At 37.1% G+C, this 23,384-nt stretch overlaps 1 protein-coding gene across 3 annotated transcripts in view; it reads left to right on the forward strand.

Annotated features, from left to right (window-relative positions):
- Nucleotides 1-23,384, forward strand: part of DCUN1D1 (defective in cullin neddylation 1 domain containing 1) — a 32,615-nt gene that overhangs the window by 5,866 nt on the left and 3,365 nt on the right. For 2 of the 3 annotated variants that reach the window (XM_070509349.1, XM_044771140.2), the window contains exons 2-6: nt 6,035-6,251; nt 7,470-7,638; nt 9,924-10,054; nt 22,010-22,092; nt 22,329-22,425. In XM_070509349.1, coding sequence (XP_070365450.1) covers nt 6,077-6,251; nt 7,470-7,638; nt 9,924-10,054; nt 22,010-22,092; nt 22,329-22,425 — 655 coding nt within the window. In that variant the 5' untranslated portion in view covers nt 6,035-6,076. Of the gene's footprint in view, nt 1-1,570; nt 1,654-6,034; nt 6,252-7,469; nt 7,639-9,923; nt 10,055-22,009; nt 22,093-22,328; nt 22,426-23,384 lie in introns of those variants that run through there. The other variant, XM_070509347.1, reaches the window with a different exon arrangement.

Raw genomic sequence — 23,384 nt, forward strand, 5'->3', positions numbered from 1 at the left:
GTCTTCTCCAAATCAAAACATTTATTCCGTTACAGTGGTGGTCATCTTTTGAATAATCTAATAATTCTTAGGGAAGGGAGGAGAAAATCCTTTAAATTTCCACTAACAGAATACTTTTTTGAAACCTGTGAGGAAAATCCTTTGAAAACTTGCAAAACCAGCTTGAATCTTACAAATATACTTTCTGAAATATTTTTTTCCAGTGAATTGCCATTATATAAAGTATCATTGGGTACGATAAATACATAGGCTAGTATCGTATAGTATCCACATTTGACTTGGTCCTGCAGCGCCTCTTAAAGAAGAGTTCATTTTAACTGTCATTCAAAGTGCAGGAAGTTTACAGATGAATGATAAGAGCCACAGGCCTAACCGTAAGTAATTATTCTAAACTGCAGGCTATAATTTCAAAGAATACTGAGGGTATTTTTGTTTTGCTTAATATTTGAATTATGCACATTTGCTTATATTTTTTGGCTATAACCTCTATATGTAGTTGTATTTTCTCTGGGTTACAAGGCTTCTCACTGGAAAAGGAAACCCTGACTTTCGGTGATCCCTGATATTCCACCTTTGTACGTTTAAAGCTATAGATTGTGGCCGTCTTTTTAAAAATAGACTGTGACAGGACTGTAAACACATTTTTCTTCCCGTCGAATTACTTGTCTTAAAAAATAGCTTAGCCCCCTCCCCGCCAAAAAACCCTAAAGGGAAGTTCCATCCTAAATTAACCTTTTAGTTAGGTTGTGAGGGAATGCTTAATGGACAATTTTTAGAATGCAAATTGTTTACATTTGAAAGGGGAAAGGTCAATTGATTCCACTTATTTTTATGGAAAAGTTAAATAAGTTGAAATATTGCTCACAATCCCCTCCCCCTCCCGGTACACACATAATTAGTCAGCGGTTGCACTTTTGTCCTTTTGGTTTTCCCTTTCACTTCAGGACAGTGTGGAATAAATGGAAAGACGGCGTGCCTTGAAACCAGGCACCAGGGTTTTGTTCCTGTCTCTGCTACTTTTTGGATGGTCTGTCATTAGACAGATCCAGCTCCGAGGCTTGGTTTCCTCGTTGGTAAAATGTAATCAATGGTAACCATCTTGCAGGATTGTGACTAATTAAATGCTTAGCACACAGTAGGAGCTCAAGTAAATGCTAGCTGCTAGTTTTCTGGTTATGGTTCTTCTTCTTCTTTCTTTACCATTTACATAAAATTACTTTTTTCTCTGGAGTATTTTTCTTTCCTTTATGGACTTGTAAGGAGTCCTTAAATGCTGGTTACAATTCTTAAGAGTTTAACCTGAATTAATTCATGTAACCTTCACACCTGTTTTACAGATGAAGAAATTGAAACACACAGAGATTAAGTAATTTTCCCAAAGTCACACAGCAATTAAGAGGCACGGGTGGGATGAAAGTCCTGCCAGTCTAGCTTGAGAGTCTGCACTCTTCACTAATCATATAGTGCCTCTCTGTTCAGGTAGAAGGGAAGAGAATTTCGAGCTGCTCCTACCTAGATTCTTAGCCTGGCTTTCCTGCAGAACTTTGCCCCTAGGTGAAAGTCTTCCCTAGGAGTAGGCAGTCTCAGTAGTTGAATTGATTTCTCCTGCACTTTTGACTTCGGACGTGTAATCTTTGGGAAAGCCTTTTGTAGGTGAGTGGTTTGGGATGTTGGTAACATTTAACCGTATCTGCTGAATACTACGTATCATGTATGGAAAGTATGATTTTCTGGACTAAAAGTTGCTCTTCTAAATTTCATATGAAGCTAAACTGTTAGTCATATGGTAACGCATGAGAATCAACACCCAGAGCTTTTAGTGAGAATTATGGGTGATCATTACAGCGTTTTGATTTTTAAAATGTTGCCTTTTGTGAGCTAGATTCATCAAATCCTGAGGTAACTACAATTGGGTTAGAAAATTACTTCCTTTAAGACTATAAAGGCCTTGAGGTCTGTCTTTTTGGAGTTCAGACTGAACTTGAAACTTAAAGGCGAGAAGATGAAAATTCAGAATAATAGAAATACTAAAATGGATCTTAATTTTTTGCTTTTAAAAATATCATTTACCCATTAACATTATTTCTGTTTTGAAATTGTTAGGACTTAGTTAACTAGAAAATCATTTTCCGTGTTCGCTGTTTTTCTTACGGGAAATGCTTTCTTATTTTTGACTGTAGAGCCTTTTTGAGTCCCTATTCTTCTATCACAATAGACTTTGTAGATTCGGTGATAAAATATACTTGACTTTGATACTTGGCTACATTCAAAATATTTGTCTGATATTTTTTCCCAAATAAACTATTTTAAATGTGATTCTTAAATTTCTTGAGTGAAAAAAGTTGCAAACGTGCTAGATGTAAGTATTAATATGTATTGATAACCAGATTTTTTATTTTGGAAAAATGAGCAAGTAAATGCTTTTCCTGTCCAGATTATGATAGGATTTCTGTTTTGACAATCTCTGATACAATTGTAACTAGCTTTCTATTACAAGAGACAGCCCCTCTCTCCTTTTCTCCCTCTCTCCCTCCCCTTCTTTTTGCTAGAATTAAAAATAATCAGAATATATCCTATATTTTATACATTTTACATAATTACCAATATTAAATATCCTTAAAAATTTGATAATGTCTAGATAGTTTTCACATTTGAGTGCTGAAGATTGTATTGCCTAATCTTATTTAATGACCACTCTAGTTTGTTGCTTTTAAATAAGTCTTAAAGTAAATGGCATACACTACGTTCAAGTGCTGAATCATTGTAGTTGTCACATGTTTTTGCTGTTAGGAAGATCCCCACTGGGTTTGTAGTAGAAATAGAGAAAACCCATCTGTTTTTTCTTCCACCTCATTTTTCTATCCACCCTCTTATCCCCTATAAAATAATTCTTTCTGGCTAGATACCTTTTTTCCCTTCCTTAAGTTGATTGAAATTTAAACCTTTGATGCCATACTCTCAAAGTCAGAACACCTTGCCAGTTGCCCCCATATGGCCTGGAAAAAGCAGGTGGGAGTGTTACCACTCTCCTAAATAGGCTTTTGGAAAGGGCAAGTCCATGTAGTCCACTCCAGTTTTACTCTAGGACAGCTTTTGAGACTACAGAATTGAATGCATCTTCTCTGGTCAGAGAACGAGTGTTAAGATGTATGCTAGGCACGGAGAGCTGACAAAGAAATGGTAAGAGTGCATTATATACAAGAAGGAGAGGATACCTATGAGACTTGGCAGGAATGGGATTTCTTATTACTACTTGGTCTAGCAGGAGCCCATAATCATGTCTCTACCAGGTATCATTAGCCTTTGTGGTGTTGGAAGTGGGTAGCTGCAGCCCTTTTTCTTAAAATATATTGATATTACTCCGTATGCTAGAAATTTAAACCAAGCTAGTTAAAATAGTTTATATTTACTTATACATAGACCTTATTTTATTTTATTTTTTATTTTTTTGAGGAAGATTAGCCCTGAGCTAAACTCTGCCAGTCCTCCTCTTTTTGCTGAGGAAGACTGGCCCTGAGCTAACATCCGTGCCTATCTTCTACTTTATATGTGGGACACCTACCACGGCATGGCGTGCTGAGCGGTGCCATGTCCACACCTGGGATCCGAACCGACGAACCCCAGGCCGCTGAAGTAGAACATGCACACTTAACCCCTGTGCCACTGGGCCGGCCCCGACCTTATTTTATTATGTATACTTTTTTTCCCAAATAAGATGTGACATGGAATTAAATAATTCACTAGTATATTTTGTTGTTAGTTTGTATGGGTAAGATGACTTTTTATCTTTGTTCCCCCGATTTCCTAATATCTTGCTCTCTGATGGGAAGTCATTAGTAGTGAACAGCTCTTTTTGGCTTGTAGAAGTGACTTAAGCTGTGTCTTCCTTCCTCTCTTCAACAAAAGTGATTCAAATTTCAGAGAACAGAGCACTAGATTTAATAGTGTATGGTAAAACCCCAAATAATCCTGATTGTTTTGCTGCCTCCAACTTTTAGGAGAATTGGGAGAAGTTATATCAATTTTAATTAAAAAGTAATTACCAGGATGTGGCCTATAGTCGTTGTAGTTGTAGGTTGATCTCCAACACTTTGTACCTTATATAGTGGTCACTAATGATCATAATGACCCTCAGATACTTCCCTGTTCTTCAAAGAAGGATTGAAACATATGTCAGATACTGTATCTCTCAAGGGAGAAAGGTGTACTAATTTTAAAAAATAGTTTTCAATAACAAAAGTTGAAATCAAAGTGTTTTCCTTTCAGTTAAACAGTATATTAAAATAAGACAAGTATCTTCCTTGGCATTTGATTTCATTGTGCGTTTGTTGTAATTGAATAATAAATCTTGAGGAGATATTTTTCAAAAGGGGAGAATCCTAGACATTTGAGAGATGTGTCGTATAATGGGATATGAGTTATCTGGTGTCCAGAGGTGGTAGAGTTATTAGTGAAGTACCAGGAGGTTAGTGAATTTATAGTTTCTCAATTTTAATGGAGAACAGAGGTTGAGATTTTAATATGTAATCCTAAGCAATAATATATTTACAGAGAGAGAAGAGTATGGCTGACAGATCAGACTCCAGGGCATAAACATTGTTCATATTGCAAGAGATGGCGTTGGTTTTCATATTTGATTTTGCATAGTCTTGTTTTTATTCCGTGATAAGTGGAAATATTTATATCTTTGGTAGTCTTTTTCCTGAAAATCTCAGAAGGCTTGTAAATATGTACAGCAAGCAGTGTGGTATATGGAAAGATTACTAAGACTAGGATTCGTGAGACCGTTCTGTTCTCGTCCCATTTTTACTAATAATAACCTGAGTGGTTTTTGAACAAATTCCTTAACCTTCTGGGTCTGTTTTCTCATCTGTTCAACCAGGGGGTTGAGGTTTGTGATCTGTCAGTTTGGGCCAGATCGAAGATGCTGTTCTCAGATGTGTTGCTTAAACCACAGAACACTATATCTATTACTGTGTGCCCTACTCACGTGCTTTTTCCCCTTCTTTTTCAGGAGTAGCTTAGGAAGAGCCCAAGTATTTTGCTGAGAGATGGTATTAGGACTTGGGAGGAGAAGAGTAATAATGGGGAGGCTGAAATTGCACAGGAGACCAGCTTGGGTGGGAGTGGGGGGAGAACATGGTTCATGATACTGGGAGAGAGTGGGGGGACTAATTGCTCTGCTTCATTTTGCTTAGGGTTCAGTTTAGATGAGAAGTCAATCTGTCAGCATAAGGCAAGTGAGAATAGGTTATTATAGTAGAGGGGCTGTTGGGAGAGGGCCTCTGCTAGGCTCAGGCTAAGGGAAAGAGGTGATTCTTTTAGGGGAAAAAGGGAGAATCCTATTAAAAATTACCTCAGTTGGAAGGGTGGAGGGTACTCGTTCATATTTCACTGCTTCTAATTTGAGTGAGAATATGAAGAAATTCTATTGATAATTATCTTGGTTCCTGAATACCACCAGGAGGAATGTAGGGTACTCATATTCTATTGCTTTCTCACATTTGGTAAAAATACCAAGAAAACAAAGGGGTGGGGTTGGGGAGAATTGTACCCTATATCCTTTATAGTGGGTTTAGGACTGCAACCAACGCCTGTTAATCTCATTGATCCCCAGGGTTATTTGACTGTTCTGGCCGACTAGAGAATGTCACCTTCTTCCCCACCACTCCTTACGTGTCCCTTGAGAACTTTGTGCTTGGTCAAGGTTTTGAGAGTAGCTGTACTTCCTCTCTGGAGGAAATTCCTTTCCTATGCATGCTCTTAGGATCCACTTTTAGGAGAGAGTCAGGGTAGTTGAACTTCCTTCGCCTCTGTTGTAGTTTCTTTTCCAAAATGATACCAAATTTTGTGTTTTAGATTTTAAAAAATTTGTCTTTTTGATTAATAGTAGATCAAAAATAAATCTTGAGCTAAAATGTTTTAACATTTTATGAAGAAAAAGTATTGCTAAGAATGATTGATCAGCCATATAGAAATACTTAGTCTTCTGTGACTTTACATAGCGTTTCAGTTTATTTTCTGGTTTCAATAGAACAAGTTGAAATCATCGCAGAAGGATAAAGTTCGTCAGTTTATGATCTTCACACAATCTAGTGAAAAAACAGCAGTAAGTTGTCTGTCTCAAAATGACTGGAAGTTAGATGTTGCAACAGACAACTTTTTCCAAAATCCTGAACTTTATATACGAGAGAGTGTAAAAGGATCATTGGACAGGAAGAAGTTAGAACAACTATACAATAGATACAAAGGTGAGTGTTTGCTTGTGACTTTAAATATTTTGAATCAGATTTTCCAAAGTTATATGCTTCTTGTGAGAAATCAAATAATGCATAGAGCATAAATTTGATGGATGGGTCCAACAGAGCTCTGTAGATCTTAGAAATACTTTGAGATCTGGGAGAAATTATTTTCCTCTTCTCACTAAAATTTCTTCTTCACCTCTTTATTTCTTCCCCCTTTACACCCCCTTTTTCCCTTTTTCCTCCCCCCGATCCAATTTGAGAATGGGAGCTAGATTTTTTTCCCTCATTTTCATAAAACTCAACCGATTTTAAGAAAACCTACATAATAATTTTAAAACCTTTAAAGAAGTATAAAGTAATATACACTTTAAAAAACTTAAACAATACATAATAGATGAATAAAGAAAAGTTAATAGTTTCTGTATCTTTTCCTTGTTTATTCTCCTGAGGGAACTAATAATTAATAGCCTGGTATGGGTCCTTCCATGTCTTTTATGTTTGATCATAAATGAATATACAGAGTTTCTTCCAAAATTTTTCCAAAAATCGGATTATATTTTACACGTAACTCATGCCCCAAAGTCAGAGGATGTGCACACTTTTTATTCCTAGAGATGTTAGCAAATCACGTTTGACGGAGTGTTTGAGTGCCCCTTTCTTGTGTTTGTCATCACTTTAAATTTTTCCTGTCTGGTAAGTAGATATGGATAGTTGGGTTTTTTCCTTTAATTTGAACAACAGATGTTTATATTGTTGAGACAAGGATTGAATTGCAGAGTTTATGGTTTTTCTGAAACTCAAGAAGTGATTGCTGTGGTAAAAAGAATTTTAAGAAAAAAAAGAATTTCTGTATATAATACTGTTAATTTAGAATGCCTACTTAAAAAAAATATGGGTATGTTCAGTAAAAATCCTTTATCCCTATATAGGAATGTCTGATTTTCTGAATGTGTAGGAGTATGGGATATATTTCACGTGAATAAATGAGACTTAAAAATCAAGTACCCACCTGAATATATATCCTCCTCATCTTAAGAATGCTATTTCAGGGTCAAAGTGGCTTTAAATATAAGGGGAAGATATCTATTAGCATAATACTGTTTCATGTCTTTGGTCTATTGTAATTTTTTTCTTTTAGTGGAACATAAAGCCTTACCTTTTTCAGTTTTAGGAATAACATAATAAATATGGCACTAATTTAATGTTGCATTATTGTTTTTAAAGATCCTCAAGATGAAAATAAAATTGGAATAGATGGTATACAGCAGTTCTGTGATGACCTGGCGCTCGATCCAGCCAGCATTAGTGTGTTGATCATTGCATGGAAGTTTAGAGCAGCGACACAGTGTGAGTTCTCCAAACAGGAGTTCATGGATGGCATGACAGAGTTAGGGTGAGTATATAATTACCATAGGAATTTAGGTACATTACTATGGGAATTACTGTGGAACTGAACTGAATTATGGTATGAATTTTTAAATGTAAATTTAAAACTTTGCTGGCCCACAAACATTGGTATAAATAGAAATGGGCTAATACAATATGCTAGTTCCTTCCCATGTTAAACAGTTTTCTGAGTTTGTCAAGTTATCTGTGTAGTTAGTACAGATTATGCCATTTGCATTATACTTTTATCATTTGTTTCTAAGGGAGGTTCACTAGTATTAAAATAGATCACTATGCTTTAATATTTAACATGGACAAGTGAAATGAGCAAGTTTTATTTCCTAAAGTGAGGCTGTGAACTCTGAATTTATAAACAAACTCCTAGAATTTAAAATCTTGGAAGTTACTAATCACTTTTTGTTCCACTTATATCTTGACAGCTGATTAGCTAAATGTCTTGGGATAAACAGACTGGAAAATCATGGGTAGAGGTTTTACCTATGGCCTCTAGTTGTCTGTATTGAATGAGGCTGCAAAACTATTCAGTCTATGGATAGGCAACAGGCTGCCCTCTCTGTTTTTAGTGGGTGACTGTTGAATAATAATAGCTAACATTTGTTGAACATTTATTTCATTTCAGAAACTGTGCTAAGTAAGTGCTTCACCTACCTCTTCACGACAGCTTTGTGAGAGAAATAGTGTATATTCCCATTTATAGATGAGGAAACTAAAGTACAGAGAAACTGGAGAGTTAGGTGGTATTAGAGCCAGAATTTGAACCCAGGCATTCTGATTCTTGAGCCTGAGGGACATTACAGTCAGTCAGCATCCAGACAAAACACAAAAACCATACCAGTAGTTTGAATAGGGTAAATTTTGAAAATTGTTTTACTGTGTGAAAGTGGTAAAAGAAAACTCTGAGGTGTAACAGGGGTGGCAGTCGCAGGAAGCTGCCACCACCCCTGATGCCGAGGGAAATGAACAGAAAGGAACCTAGAAACTTAAGAGACCCCGTAAGGCTGAGATTCAGACCTCAGAGGAGAGGGCGTGGCTGCTGCAGAAACAAGCTGCCTGTGCTGCCTGCCGCACCTGCCACCCTGGGCGACAAGAAACAGGCTACAGGCCACTTGCTGTGGAGCTATGCGAGTTGCCATCATTGGTGAACATTGCTGAGACCTCCCACCACAGGGAAACCCTTGCTCTCTGCAGAAAACAAACTGGGATAAGAAAAATTCCTTCTTCCTCTTCCAGCTTCTCATCGCCCTCTATTGGTAGAACCTAACAGTGAGCCAGCTGGCAAGAAAAATGAAGTCTCATGATTTGTAGTCCATTACAGATAGACACAAAGTAGAGCAAAGAAGGGTGGGTTTAAAGCTGAGAGGCAATAACTTAAGAGCTGGCCTAGACACTGTTCTACAGCCAAGTCCAGCCCTATCCTGAACTTGCTGGAATTTTCTATGCTAGGACAGGTTTCATTAAAACTCCCTTGTTTTCATTTGAAATTGAATTCATGTAAAATAAATGAACTTCCAAATCAAAATTTTAATTTACGAACTAGTGATCCAGGAGGTGTTAGAAAGAACATGGAAGGAAAATAAAAGGAGAAATTATTAGAAGAAAAAAGTGGAATGATTGGTTTGTGGGATCTATAAGAATAGCATATTTCTACCTTAAGGCTGCTATGTGGAACGTGAGACTTGGTACTTGGACCCTTTCAACTTCTCGAAGTTGAGTACTTTGCACATACAGAAAGGCTTGATAGTGATTTGACAGAACTTCAGTTGGAGATGGTAGGGGGTTCAGCTGATATTTATTACTTTACTTTGTATGTAATAAGAAGTAAGTTTTCAAGAGGAATGCTTCCTCACCTAGGCAAGAGACTATGCTTTCAGTTAGTTTGGAAGCTAGGCATGATTTGTTAAACCATGTCAGGAGTCTCTGTTACAGTTTAAACTGGTGATTGTTATACTGATTACTATACATTCTCATCTCTTCACTGCAGCTGACTTCTCTAGTTTGGGTGTGTTGATCGTCCAGTGGATTACGTAATTAAAAGTATTAGCCCTTTTTAAAAAAAAATAGTAATTATTTCTAACATTTAATCCAGACCTTTTCTTCCTCCAGCTAACCCCATACTTGTTTATGTAATGTTAAAAAGATGAAACTTCAATTCTCTGATTTTTTAAAAAGAGGTTCTATGAAATAAATATAAGGTGTCATAGGAATAAATAAGTTAAGTCCTTAATTTATAGTGAAAAAGTTTATCTTTATAAACTTAATTTTACAATGTAGATGTGACAGCATAGAAAAACTAAAGGCCCAAATACCCAAGATGGAACAAGAATTGAAAGAACCAGGACGATTTAAGGATTTTTACCAGTTTACTTTTAATTTTGCAAAGAATCCAGGACAAAAAGGATTAGGTAAGAATTTTTAAAAATTATATTTGGTATTTCAAATATATTCAAATACATTAACAATGTCACTTTTGTTTTGTAATAGAAAGTTATGTGTTTTGAGCATAAAGTCATCATGAAAATACTAGTTACTAAAAAACAATGAGAAACAGCGAACTTCTAGTTAATCAGAAAATACTGAGCACATTCAGTAATAGGGTTACCCTGGATACCATATGTGAACCATTGATTTTTTTTTCCAAGAACTACAATACAGAAAATAAATAGTTGTTAAAATTTCACCAGCACACATATGTATATGCGTTTGCTTATTTGTTTGTTTATTTATTTTCCAGAAGATATTGTAGGATCTTAGGATCATAGGTTACTTCCCTGTGGATCTGTAGAAATAGCATTGTGAGATTTCTGAGTCAGATAAATCTATTCTTCTTGGTTATGATTTATTTGGAAACTATAAGCAAGAATAAAAAAGATGATTATCATTCATAATCTTATCCAGAAATAACCACTGTTAACAGTTTAAATCAGTCAATTTATACTGTATGTAATATCCATACGTTTGCTTTGGGGACGGGTGGGGGAAATGGAAATAAAAGCTACAGTGTAATTTACAGTTTTCCCAGAAAGATTAGATGGTAGCAGATATTACAAAATAATAAACACATGTGTGAGGGTTTTATATAAAAGGAGAAATGAGTAAAAGCAGAAACTGTTGGGAAATGCTTCCTGGGCAAGGTGCGATGTGAACTAAAGGACTTGGCGTTTGGCCAGGCGAGGGGAGATGAAGGCACTCCAGGGAGAGAAGAATTAGGGGTGAAGGTCTGAGACTTCAGAAACAAGCTTGGCTTCTTTGTGGAGGAGAGAAAACATTGATTTGGCTTTAGTGAGAATGCTTGTTTGGAGATTCAATTGGTGAGACACACTAAGGCTCAGTAATCACAGGCCTTTTTTAAAAATAGGACAGAAAGTTTAAATTGGAATTTGTGGGCTGTACTGAAGATTTTGATGATGGCAGTAACTTCCATTTTATGTGAGCTTTCAGTGTGCCTGGCAGTGAGCTAAGTACTTTACGTGCACTGCCTCATTTAATGTTTAACAACTTTAGGAGGTATTCATTCTTTCATTCAGTAATTCACCGCCTGCCACGGGCCAGATACATAGTAATAGAGTACTAGCCATTTTTTATCCTTATTTTGCAGATCAGGAAACTGAGGCACAAGAAGGTTTTAAATAACTTACCCAATGATGGAAGTGAGTTTTTTTTTTATTTTGAAGATACAGTAGTTGGAGAGGCTAATAGGAGCCTCTTGTACTTAATCCTTCTTTATATTTTAGATTAGAGGGAAAAAAAGCATTGAGAAAAGGATTATGTGAATGGGAATTAGACCAAGGAAGTGATTGAAAGCTGTGGAAGGGATGAATGTATAATTTGTACTGGAGAATTGGCCTAAAGAGTGATAAACATGACTGAACTGATTAAAGATTTACAAAATATCTGTGAAGCAAAATTCTAAATAATGAAGCCTCCTTTCCAACTGATCCTTCAATTTAGGTTGGATTTTATTCTTACAGGAAAATTCCTCCTGTTGCAGGCAAAATAAGCTCAGATGCCTAGGGTTAGTTTCTCTCTCTTCTACCTGTGGCCACCAGTTAACTGGGCTATTTTTTCTAGTTTCCTCTTTCCTTCCCACAAATAAAAACCAATTAAAGTCTTTGAATTTACATATTTACACTAAAAGAATTTTTGTTGTGTTTAGAAATGTGGCACAATATTTTGATAAGATTAAAACAAAATGTTGTGAATGTCAGACATTGATTAAAGGGGCTGAACTGTTTTCTTAGTTATATCCCCTACCTCTTACTGGAGCACAAAATAAATAATTTCTTGGATGATTATGTAGTTTTGATACTGAATCTTACTTTTTGTTGCATGTGGAGAAAGTAAAGCAAAATTAAATTTTTTTTTTTTTAAAGATTTTATTTTTTCCTTTTTCTCCCCAAAGCCCCCCAGTACATAGTTGTATATTCTTCATTGTGGGTTCTTCTAGTTGTGGTATGTGGGACGCTGCCTCAGCGTGGTCTGACGAGCAGTGCCATGTCCGCGCCCAGGATTCGAACCAACGAAACACTGGGCCGCCTACAGCGGAGCGTGCGAGCTTAACCACTCGGCCACGGGGCCAGCCCCCTAAAGAAAAATTAAATTTTTATAGCTATTGGATATATTAATATGATAAATTGGGATTTTAGTTTACAGGAAAAATTGAGAAAAATACTATGCAGAAGATTTAGATGTAAAAGTTATATTTATTCTGTTGTCTAATAGGTGATAAATTTTATTCAATTTTATTCCATTTTATTTTATTGTCTAATAGACAATAAATTTTATGTGTATTTAATCACATTCTAAAAATTGTTTTAAAAAAACCATAGAATGTACAACACGGCATAAACCCCTAGTGTAAAATATGGGCTTGAGTTAATAATAATATATGCATATTAGTTCATCAGTGGTAAGAAATATACCACACTAAAGTGAGATGTTAAAAATAGTGGAAATCGGGAGGTGTGGGGAGTGAGGTTTATGAGAACTCTCTGTACTTTCTGCTCAATGAACGTAAAGCTGAAAAAAGTCTTTCTTTTGTTTGTCATTAGCTTGGAGTATCATCTTCCATCCCTCTGAGCCTGTGTTTGTCTTTAAAGCTGAGATGTATTTCCTGGAGGTATCATATTGTTGGGTCTTGTTTTTTAATCCATCCAGCCACTGTGTCTTTTGATTGGAGAATTCAATCCATTTTCATTTAGAGTGATTATTGATATATGAGGGCTTGATGCTGCCATTTTATCACTTCTTTTCCAGTTGTTCTGTATTTCCCTTGTTTCTCGTTCGGTGTATTTCAGACTTTTAATTCAGTTTGTTTTCTCAGTTTTCTCTGCATTTATTGTTTGTGTTCCAATTTTTTATTTAGTGGTTACTGTGAGGTTTGTATAAAAGGTCTTGTAGATGAGATAGTCCATTTTCTGATAGCCTCTTATTTCCTTAGTCTAAGCAGGTTCCATCCCTTTCGTCATCCCCTTCTAGGTTATTGTTGTCACAACTTAGTCCATTTTGTGTTGTGAGTTTGTTGTTAAAACGCAGTGACTGTATTTGTTTTTGATATTTTCTTTCCCTTTATCTTTAATGTTATAATTGTTTGCTAACCTGTTCTGATGGAGATCTGCAATTTTCTGATTTTGTCTGCCTTTTTATTTCCTTACTCAAAGCTTTGTAAATGCTTTTTTTTTTTCCAGGTATGAGGGCCTTCTTGATCATTTCTTGTAGGAGGCTTCTTCTGGCGATGAACTCCCTTAGCTTTTGTTTGTCTGGGAAAATTTTTATTTCTCCATCATAGCTGAAGGATATTTTCGCTGGATGGAGTATTCTTGGCTGAAAGTTTTTGTCTTACAGAATTTTGAATATACCATTCCACTCTCTCCTAGCCTGTAAGGTTTCTGCTGAGATAGGGGTTCCTTTGTAGGTTATTTTCTTCTGCCTTGCTGCCCTTAATATTTTTTATTTGTCATTGACTTTTACCAGATTTTCTAATGTATGCCATGGAGAAGGCATTTTTACGTTGAAGTACTTAGGAGTTCTGTTAGCTGCTTTTACTTTATTTCCAGCTCCTTCCCCAGGTTTGGGAAGTTCTCAGCTATTATTTCTTTGAACAACCTCTCTGCTGCTTTCTCCCTCTCTTCTCTCTCTGGAATACCTATAATCCGTATGTTGCATTTCCTAATTGAGTTGGATATTTCTTGGAGAATTTCTTCATTTCTTTTTAGTCTTAGTTCTCTCTCCTCCTCCATCTGAATCATTTCTACGTTGCTATCCTCTAAATTGCTAATTCTGTCCTCCATCACATCAGCTCTGTTATTCCAGGGACTTCAGGTTTTTCTTTATCTCATTCATTGTGTTTTTCATATCCAACATTTCTGATTGGTTTTTCTTTATAGTTTCATCTCCTTTGTGAAGAATTTCCTCTGTTCATTAATTTTATTCCTGATTTCATTGAACTCTCTGTCTGAATTGTCTTGTAACTCATTGAGTTTTTTTATGATAGCTATTTTGAATTCTCTGTCATTTAGATTGTAAATTTTTGTGCCTTCAGGATTGATTTCTGGATTCTTGTCATTTTCCTTCTGGTCTGGAGTATTAATGTACCTCCTCATACTATTTGATGTAGTGGATTTGTGCCTTAGCCTAGTGGAAGCATGTGGTTGCAGATTCCACCTACCCCCACTGGGGGGTGGGGCAGGAACTGTGTATTCTAAGGCTATCACAATCCCTAGCGTCTGTGCCTGACCTTTGGTAGCTATGCTGACAGAGCCCATCTCCGTTTGCCCACTCACCACTGCTGCTTTACACATTGTGTGCACTGGTGCTCTGGCGGGGATCCCTTGCTCTGGCCAACTGGCTGAACTGGTGTGCCAGGCAGGGGGAGGGGTGCTTTCTTTCACATGTGATCCCAGGGGTGCCCTTGCTATCTGCCCTGCTAGGCTGTTTGGCTTCATGAATATGCCCCCACCATTGCTTTGCCTCCTCCATATGGAGCTTTCCCATGAGCTGTGAGGGGACTTGGAGAGTGGACGTGTTTCTGCCGTGGAGGACTGCCCCCTCTCCCCTCTCCTCTCAGGGCCACGCATAGTCCTATGTCCTAGGTCACTACAGTTGGGGGAGGGAGAGGATGTCCCCTTACCTCCTTTCACTGCCTCCTGGAGGGTCCAGCACCTCCACCTTCAGACGTGGGGCTGCCTGGGTCTCTCGGAAGTCTGTTGTGTTGTGTGAACGTCTTCTCTTGGTTTATGAATGTCCTTTTCATTGGATCTTAAGGGGGAGAGTCTAAGGGGAGAGCTCACTCTGCTGTGATGCTCCTAAAAAAGTCTTAATTTAAAAAAAAGAAAAACGTAATAAAAGACAAACCATAGTTTCTTTTTGTTTTGCATTCGTGTTGGGTGTCAAGAAATGTAGTGATGCTTAGTTGAAGAACTTAATTAAAAAGAAAACAGTTTTCTTGACAGCCTTTCTAAGGGTTCACAGAGCTCTTAAATTACAATATTTGGCAAAGAGGAATTAGAAGATCATAGAAGAGAAGGTGAGGCCCAGAACAAATTGGCAAAGAGCAACAGTGACAGACAAGCCTGTGGTTTATTTATAAATAGCTGTGCTAGTTATGATGAGAACTGGTGTTTTCCATATTTTCTCATTTTCTAAAATCTTACTTCTTGTGACACTAGGATAGCATGCTTCCTTTGTCACCGTCTCCTTCAGTCACCTGCCATTTCTGATAGGCTTCTGAATCTTAAATTTGAAAGCAATTTCCTAAGTCCTCTGTTAAATCTAACCTATCCAAATGCTCATTTAGCTTTTACGTTTGAACAGAGATTGGCACACATTGTTTTAGGAAGTGGTTCATTCTCGTCACAGAATACTCTTACTTGTTATCACACGGTTCTTCCTTATTGAGCTAACATCTTTGTCTTTATGACTTGTACCATTGCCCCTATTTGTCCTCTGCTGCAGCACAGAGGAAGTCTAACCATGTAAAGATCTCCATCACTAACCCCTTCTTTTTCTCCAGGTCAGCATTCCAGTTATTTTAATTATTCTTCGTCTGAAGAGACCTTTGTTATTCCTGTTGCTCTTCCCTCAGACCCATTTCCAGTCTCACTTTTTCTCAAAATAGAGCTCTTAAAGCTGAACATAGTACTCCAGAAGGAGACTGTTTAACATAAACCACCGTGAGTCCATTATTTTTTGTGAGATTGTTTATTCTGTTAATTTGGTCTAAAATTCATTTGTTCTTTAGTAGCCCTGACATTTTTAGGACCATCCTGAACCTTTATTAGACTAAAGTCTGTAAGTTATTTTCTTGTGAACTGTGCTTCAGCTAGAATCTTATACCTGTGCTGTTGACTTAAAAAATTTTAGAGGCTGGCCTGGTGGCGTAGTGGTTAAGTGTGCATATTCTACTTTGGCAGCCTGGGGGGGGGTTCACAGGTTTGGATCCCAGGTGCAGACCTAGCACCGCTTGTCAAGCCACGCTGTGGTGGTGTCCCACATACAAAATAGAGGAAGATTGGCACGGATGTTAGCTCAGTGACAGTTTTCCTCAATAGAGGAATATTGAGGGGCTGGCCCTGTGGCTGAGTGGTTAAGTTTGCGTGCTTGGCTTTGGTGGCCCAGGATTTCTCCAGTTTGGATCCTGGACATGGACCTAGCACTGCTCATCAACATACTGAGATGGTATCCCACATGCCACAACTGAAATATACAAGCATTATGGGAGGCTTTGGGGAGAAGAAGGAAAAATCAAAAAAATCAAAAGAAATCAAATCTTAAAAAAAAGAGGAAGATTGGCAACAGATGTTAGCTCAGTGCTAATCTTCCTCACACACACACAAAAACTTTAAGATTATTTGTTAACTATTTACTTTAATATTTAGAAGTAATCTTGTAGAGTGTTTTTAAAGCATATTTTCATCTGTATAATCCCATTTGGTTTTTGTAACAACCCTTTGAACTAAGTGAAAACCTATTGTCCTCTTTGTCATAAAGATGAGGAAACTCATGGTCAGAGAGACTGACTTATTAAGGTCACATCACTTTAGAGTTGGTAGAAGTTGCGATTGAGAAGGACTCAATCCCAGATCTTCTGACACCACGTTCTCTATTCTTTTTATTTTATTATGTTGTGCTAAATGTAGGTGTTTCTAAGTAAATTAAGATGTTGTGAATAGGATTTTAATCACCATTCTGTCTTCCTTAGAGAGTTGGGAATACTTTGTTTCCCTGAGGGACAGTGTTTGGATCCAGTCTCAGTTCATTTCCATGTTCATCCGGTGCTCGGTTGATCATCTTTTATGAAATCCCACATTGCCCATATTGATTCTCTTTGAAAGAATGACACTGGGATTACCTGTCTCTGCATTTTAAATTTCGCTCTAAGGGCTTAAGAATTCATTCTGCAAGTATTTCAGTTTTACGCATTATCGTTATTAGAATTTGTCTGTGTTTTTTTCTCCATGTTTTCCCTCCATTTATTCTAACTGCTGTTGTTGCTTCTTGTTATCTTAATATTAAATTTGCTCTTTTTTACAGTACTGCTTCAGAATCTATAGTAATAATTTTTTAAATTATTTAAATTAAATAATAGTAAGGATGCATATATTATTTACCAGGTGCTGTTCTAAATGTTTTATGTGTATTAACTCATTTAATACTCACAACAATCCTATGAGAGTAGGTAGTTATCTTTATTTTAAAGTAAGTTACAGAGAGGTGAACTCCATTGTCCAAAGTCACTTAACTAGTGCTAGAGTTGGGATTTAAGAGGCAAACTACTGTGTTAAACCACTTGTCTCTAGCTAGGCTGTTCTTTGTGTCACTCAGACGTTTCTGACAAAGGGCAGTTTTTCCTGTGCTTGTGGTAATTGACATTATATCCCTCTACAACTTAATCTTATGTGTTTCAGCTCATGATTATAACTTATTAATCTTTTTGAGTATTATTTTTTCATTCAAAAACATTTATTGACTACTTTGAGAGCATGGAGTCAGGAGCATCTTAAGTCTGCCTGGCTGAGTTTACAAAGTCTTCACAAAGATGATAATTTTTGAGCTTTGAAGAACAAACATGTTTTCAAGGCTGAAAGAAAAAGAAGCTATCTCTCATGTGGAGAGATTAGCAAGTTCAGTGGCTCAGAGGTGAGAGACATAGCACCTTTGAGGAATTGCAAGTAAGCTCATTGGACTAGAAGTGTAGATTTTATCTGAAGGTGATAGGAAATCGTTGCAGATTATTTTTTTATTTTTTTAATATACTTTATTTTTTGAGCTGTTTTAGGTTTACAGCAAAATTGAGCAGAAGGTACAGACGTTTCCCATATACCCCCTGGTCCCACACATGCACAGCTTCCCCCATTATTAACATCTTTCACCAGAGTGGTACCTTTGTTACAGTTCTGCTGCCATTGACACATCATCATCACCCTAAGTTCAAGTTTACATTAAGGTTCACTCTTGATGTACATTCTCTGGGTTTGGACAACTGTATAATGACATGCATCTACCATTATAGCATCATACACAGAAGTTTCACTGCCCTAAAAATCCTCTATGCTCAGCCTGTTCATTCTTTTCTCCCTCCTAACCCCTGACCACCACTGATCTTTTTTTTTTTTTTTTTAAATATTTTATTTTTTCCTTTTTCTCCCCAAAGCCCCCCAGTACATAGTTGTATATTTCTCGTTGTGGGTTCTTCTAGTTGTGGTATGTGGGACGCTGCCTCAGCGTGGTCTGACGAGCAGTGCCATGTCCGCGCCCAGGATTCGAACCAACGAAACACTGGGACGCCTGCAGCGGAGCACGCGAACTTAACCACTCGGCCACGGGGCCAGCCCCCACCACTGATCTTTTTACTGTCGGCATAGTTTTACCTTTTCCAGAATATCATATATTTGTCATCATCCACTATGTAGCCTTTTCAGACTGGCTTCTTTCACTTAGTAATATTAATATGCATTTGTTTTTCTTCATGTCTTTTCATGGCTTCATAGTTGACGTCATATTAGCACTGAATAATATTCCTTCTGGATGGACCACAGTTTATATATTCTTTCACTTACCGAAGGATACCTTGGTTGCTTCCAAGTTTTGGCAATTATGAATAAAGCTGCTATAAATGTCCACGTGCAGGTTTTTGTGTGGACATAAGTTTTCAGTTCATTTGGGTAAATACCAAGGAGTGTGATTGCTGGATCGTATAGTAGAAGTACGTTTAGTTTTGAAAGAAACTGCCAAACTGTCTTCCAAAGTGGCTGTACCATTTTGCACTCTCACCAGCAACGAATGAGAGTTCCTGTTGCTCCACATCCTCATCAGCATTGGCTGTTGTCAGTGTTTTGGATTTTGGCCATTCCAAAAGGTGTGTAGCGGTATCTCATTGAAGAATTTTAACATGGAAGTAGCATCGAATTTATATGCCTGAAAGGTCCAAAAGAAACCAGAGAGGTCCTTTAAAAGGAAGAGGAAGAGAAATTGGTTATGAAGCTGTCCCAATTATTTAGCTAGACATGAAGAGAACCCTAGCATAGGCCCTGCCAGTGGGGATGGAGAAGAGAGAGAGATTTAAAAGGTACTTCGAAGCCAAAATGAGAGAGCTTCGATTGGAAGTGTGTGATGAGAAAGAAAGGAATTTCCCCAGCGATTGTCAACACCCTTAGGGGACACTTGTAAACGTTTGCGGGTGTTTTTTGGTTGTCATAATGACTGAGGGTTTCTACTGGCCTTAGCGGGGTGCTAAATGTCCTACATTGCATAGGATGGTTCCTCACAATGAGAAATTGTGTTTCACTGCAAAGCACTGCAGGGTGATGACATTCATTGATAGAGACAGAGTAGCAGGTTTGTAGAGGTAAGATAATGAGTTTAGTTTGAGCCCTGTTGGATTTGAGTGGTTTGTGGGTACCCAGTTGAAGATGTCCTTAGGCAGTTAGATGCATGAGTCTAGAATATAGATATAAATTTCAGATTTAGGAGTTGTTAGAGATGGTTGAGTGTATAATGTGAAAAAGGTAAAGATTTGAAAAATCTGAGGAAAGTAGAAGTGGTTATTGCTAACATACTGTTTTATAGAACACCAACATTTAATGAATGGAGGAAGAGGAGCCAGTAAAAGAAAAGAAGGCCAAAGAGGATAGATGAAAATCAATAGAGTGCTGTCATTAAAGCTGAAAGAAGCGACAGTTCCGTCCAGGAGGTGTGCTCAAGTCTGTCAAAGATGGCAGAGAGCCAAGTAAATTAAGGACATAAAAGTGTTTATTTGGCGAACAGAAGGGTCTCGTGACCCACCAGAGGTTACTTTCAGTGGGGTGAGTGATGAAATTATAGGATTAAAGTGTGTGGGAGGTGAGGAAACAGGGCAATGGATGTTGATTACAGAAAGTTCTCCTTTTACAATCTGAGCTTTCAAACATCATCCATGTACAGTCTTCCTCTGTCAGTCTTGCTCTAGTGTATCAGCTGACAAATGGACATTTATATGTATCTCATAGTTTGCAGTTATTTGAATATTTCATTGTTTCTCATCCTTAATTTGTAAAAATTAGTTGAAACGGAAGAAAATGCTAACACTAGTAATAAGCTTAGTTCTCATAAATATAGTGCATTTGAACTATAGAAGGAAATCATTAAGCATGCTAATAACAGCAAATCTTATACTGTACATGCTCCTAACAGCAATTTTAGTGCACTTAAGCTAGACAATTTATGTGTAGTTGGTAGAGAAAAGAACAAGGAAGGAATATTGGGTATAGAGCTTTAAAGATTAAAAAAGGAACTGCGATTAGGAATTGGTGTTCTATTTCTAGTTCCCTTAAAACATGGGGATCTGAATTCGACCTTCAGACATGTTTTCAGGAGCACATTATGTATAAAAGTAAAAGACTCCAAGCACTGTTTTAAGACTATCTGTGAAGGCAAAGAGAAAGAGGGTAGCTAGTAAGGGGATGAGGAATCCAAGAAAGATTTTTTAAGGATAGGTAATAACCTGAGCATGTTTCTTTGTGGAAGGGGAAAGCCAGAAGACAAGGTGAAGTTGAAGACGTAGGGAGAGAGGAAAACCAATCATTAAATAGACAAGATTCCTTGGAGAGTCAGGATGGTTTTTGATCCATGATAGTGATGTCAGGGGCTTCTCTTCAGATAGGAGAAGAAAGAGGCACATTTTCCAATGAATTTGAAGGAAGGCATAATGATGGATTTGAAAGTAAGTACATTTGTGCATGGAACTGTAGGAAGTTTGTTCTCTCAGCAGTTTCTGAATGCCTAGTAGTTTGGGGATATGTAGTCCTTGTCCTTGAAGAAGTTAAAGTCCAGTGAAGATGGGCAATTTTTTAGCCTTATGGCTTATATATTTTTCTTTGAGATAGGATGTGAGCCTTTTTGGAGTCTTTCCTAGTCTCTCATGATTTCTCAGATTATCAAGTGTGGTTTGGAGATCATATCTAAAAGACTTTTAAATTACTAGGGATGTAATTTTTCCTGACCTGGAAATGTAAATTCACTTATAAAAGTTTGATGCTTTCTTAACTACTTTAATTCTTTGAAAGAAATCATAGTTCTTTCTCTCTGTTATGTGACAGGTGTAGTTCTTTGTCACGTGGCAATATTACTTCTTTACCCTTCTCTGCTCCAAACCCAATTAAATAGCCATTTATATCATCTTCATCAAAATTTTAAAAAAACAAGTGTTTATTATTAATTTTAGTTTTTAATTCAGTAGTCTTAATGGTCTCCTTGAGGTCAAGATCAGCCAGCCAGCAGCTTGGAGTGTAAAATTGGTTAGGATTGTGGGTAGTAATCCTTTGCATCACAACCTATAGGTGTACATCAGCGGTTCTCAACTGGGGGCAATTTTGCCCCCTAGGGACCTTTGGCAATGTCTGGAGACATTTTTGGTTGTCCTCACTCGGGGTAGAATGAAGCTGTTACTGGTATCTATGGGTAGAGGCCAGGGATGCTGTTAATGCTACAATGCATAGGACATCCCCTCACAACAAAAAATTATCTGGCCCAAAATGTCACAATTGCTGAGGTCAAGAAACACAGATGTACATTAACTAAAATTTGAATACTTATGAGCTAGTCAAGCATGTTTATCTATATTACCTAATTTAAAACTTCCAGAAGCCCTCTCTGAGGTAAGTGGTATCCTTGCCCTGAAGGGACCATTCCTTGGTGATGGAGGCAGGATACAAACCTTGGTCTTATCTCTATAGGAAAATTTTAATACTTAAGTATTCAGGACACAAGCTGTTTTTTGTTGTTGTTGTTGTTTTTTAAGACTATCTTCGGTCTAACCTGGGGTTTTTTTGCAGGGACAAATATTCATGGCATTTGAAATACATAATTTATTTTTAATCTTACAGATCTAGAAATGGCCATTGCCTACTGGAATTTAGTGCTTAATGGAAGATTTAAATTCTTAGACTTATGGAATAAATTTTTGTTGGTAAGTTCTTGTTTTCTGCAGTTCCATGTTTTCTCTAAAATTTTGGTTTGTTTGAAGGTAAATTAACATTTTAAAGCATGACTAACTCATCTCAGAGCATGTAATGGACACAGAATGAGGAATTTGATTACCAGAATTTCATTACACAAGTTGTTTTGCATTTTTCCTTTCAATATCTGGACTGTTTTTTTGAAACTCTTTAGTGATTTGAATGTTTTTTGTTTGTTTTTATATAGGAACATCATAAACGATCAATACCAAAAGATACTTGGAATCTTCTTTTAGACTTCAGTACGATGATTGCAGATGACATGTCTAATTATGATGAAGAAGGTAATGAACATTTTTGCCCTGTTTTTTCCTTTTCCCTGCCTTCTTCTTTTATCACACACTCTTGAACTTCTTGTTTACGTCTGTTTTTCTTGGAGTTGAGTTTCCCTCTTCAGTGCTTTTATTTTTGCTTTTCTGAATGTATAAAATACCTTCATCCTCTTTACCAATCTAATCTGTTTTTTTAATACCAACTCAGTATTCATGTCTTCCAGAGAGGTATGAGTAATTTTTATCCATGTTTTATATTTTCAGTTTACTTTAGGGATCTATTCTCTTCTTATGTACTTTTATACTTGTATGTATTTTTTTCATTCCCTGTTTGTCTTGTCTGAACGTGGTTGTATACTCGTTTGGTGACTTTTTCTAATTTGAAATGTACTTCAGCTGCTCCTGTAGTACAATTGGCATTCAATAAATATTCACAGATTGAATGCTTTTCTGCTGTATTTTCGTAAATGTATAGAGATGGTGCTACCACACACTAGCAGGACATGTGCTTTTGTTTTTCTAGAAGTGGGAGTGATTTACATTGATTTCTTCACACCTAGTCCCCGTTGAGAATTAGCAGGATGCATTTTTGAGGTTGTTGAATAGACAGAACTGTTCTTTAAAAGAATCTCCAGTGAAGGGCCGGCCCTGTGGTGTAGTGGTTAGGTTCACATGCTCCACTTTGGTGGTCAGGGATTTGTGGGTTCGGATCCCAACTGTGGACCTGCACACCGCTCATCAAGCCACACTGTGGTGGTGTCCCAAATACAAAATAGAGGAAGGTTGTCACACATGTTAGCTCAATGACAGTCTTCCTCACCAGATAAATAAATAAATCTCCAGTGACTTTGGCCTCCTTAAAAGTGTCCTGAAACCATTTACTCTAACCAGCGATGACGTTATTTTCTTCTCTTTGTTTTCATTGTCATTTATAGTCTTCACTAAAAAGTGAGAAGTGTCTAACGCTGTAT

Source organism: Equus asinus, chromosome 5 (assembly GCF_041296235.1).
Source record: "Equus asinus isolate D_3611 breed Donkey chromosome 5, EquAss-T2T_v2, whole genome shotgun sequence".
NCBI classification, from domain to species: Eukaryota; Metazoa; Chordata; class Mammalia; order Perissodactyla; family Equidae; genus Equus; species Equus asinus.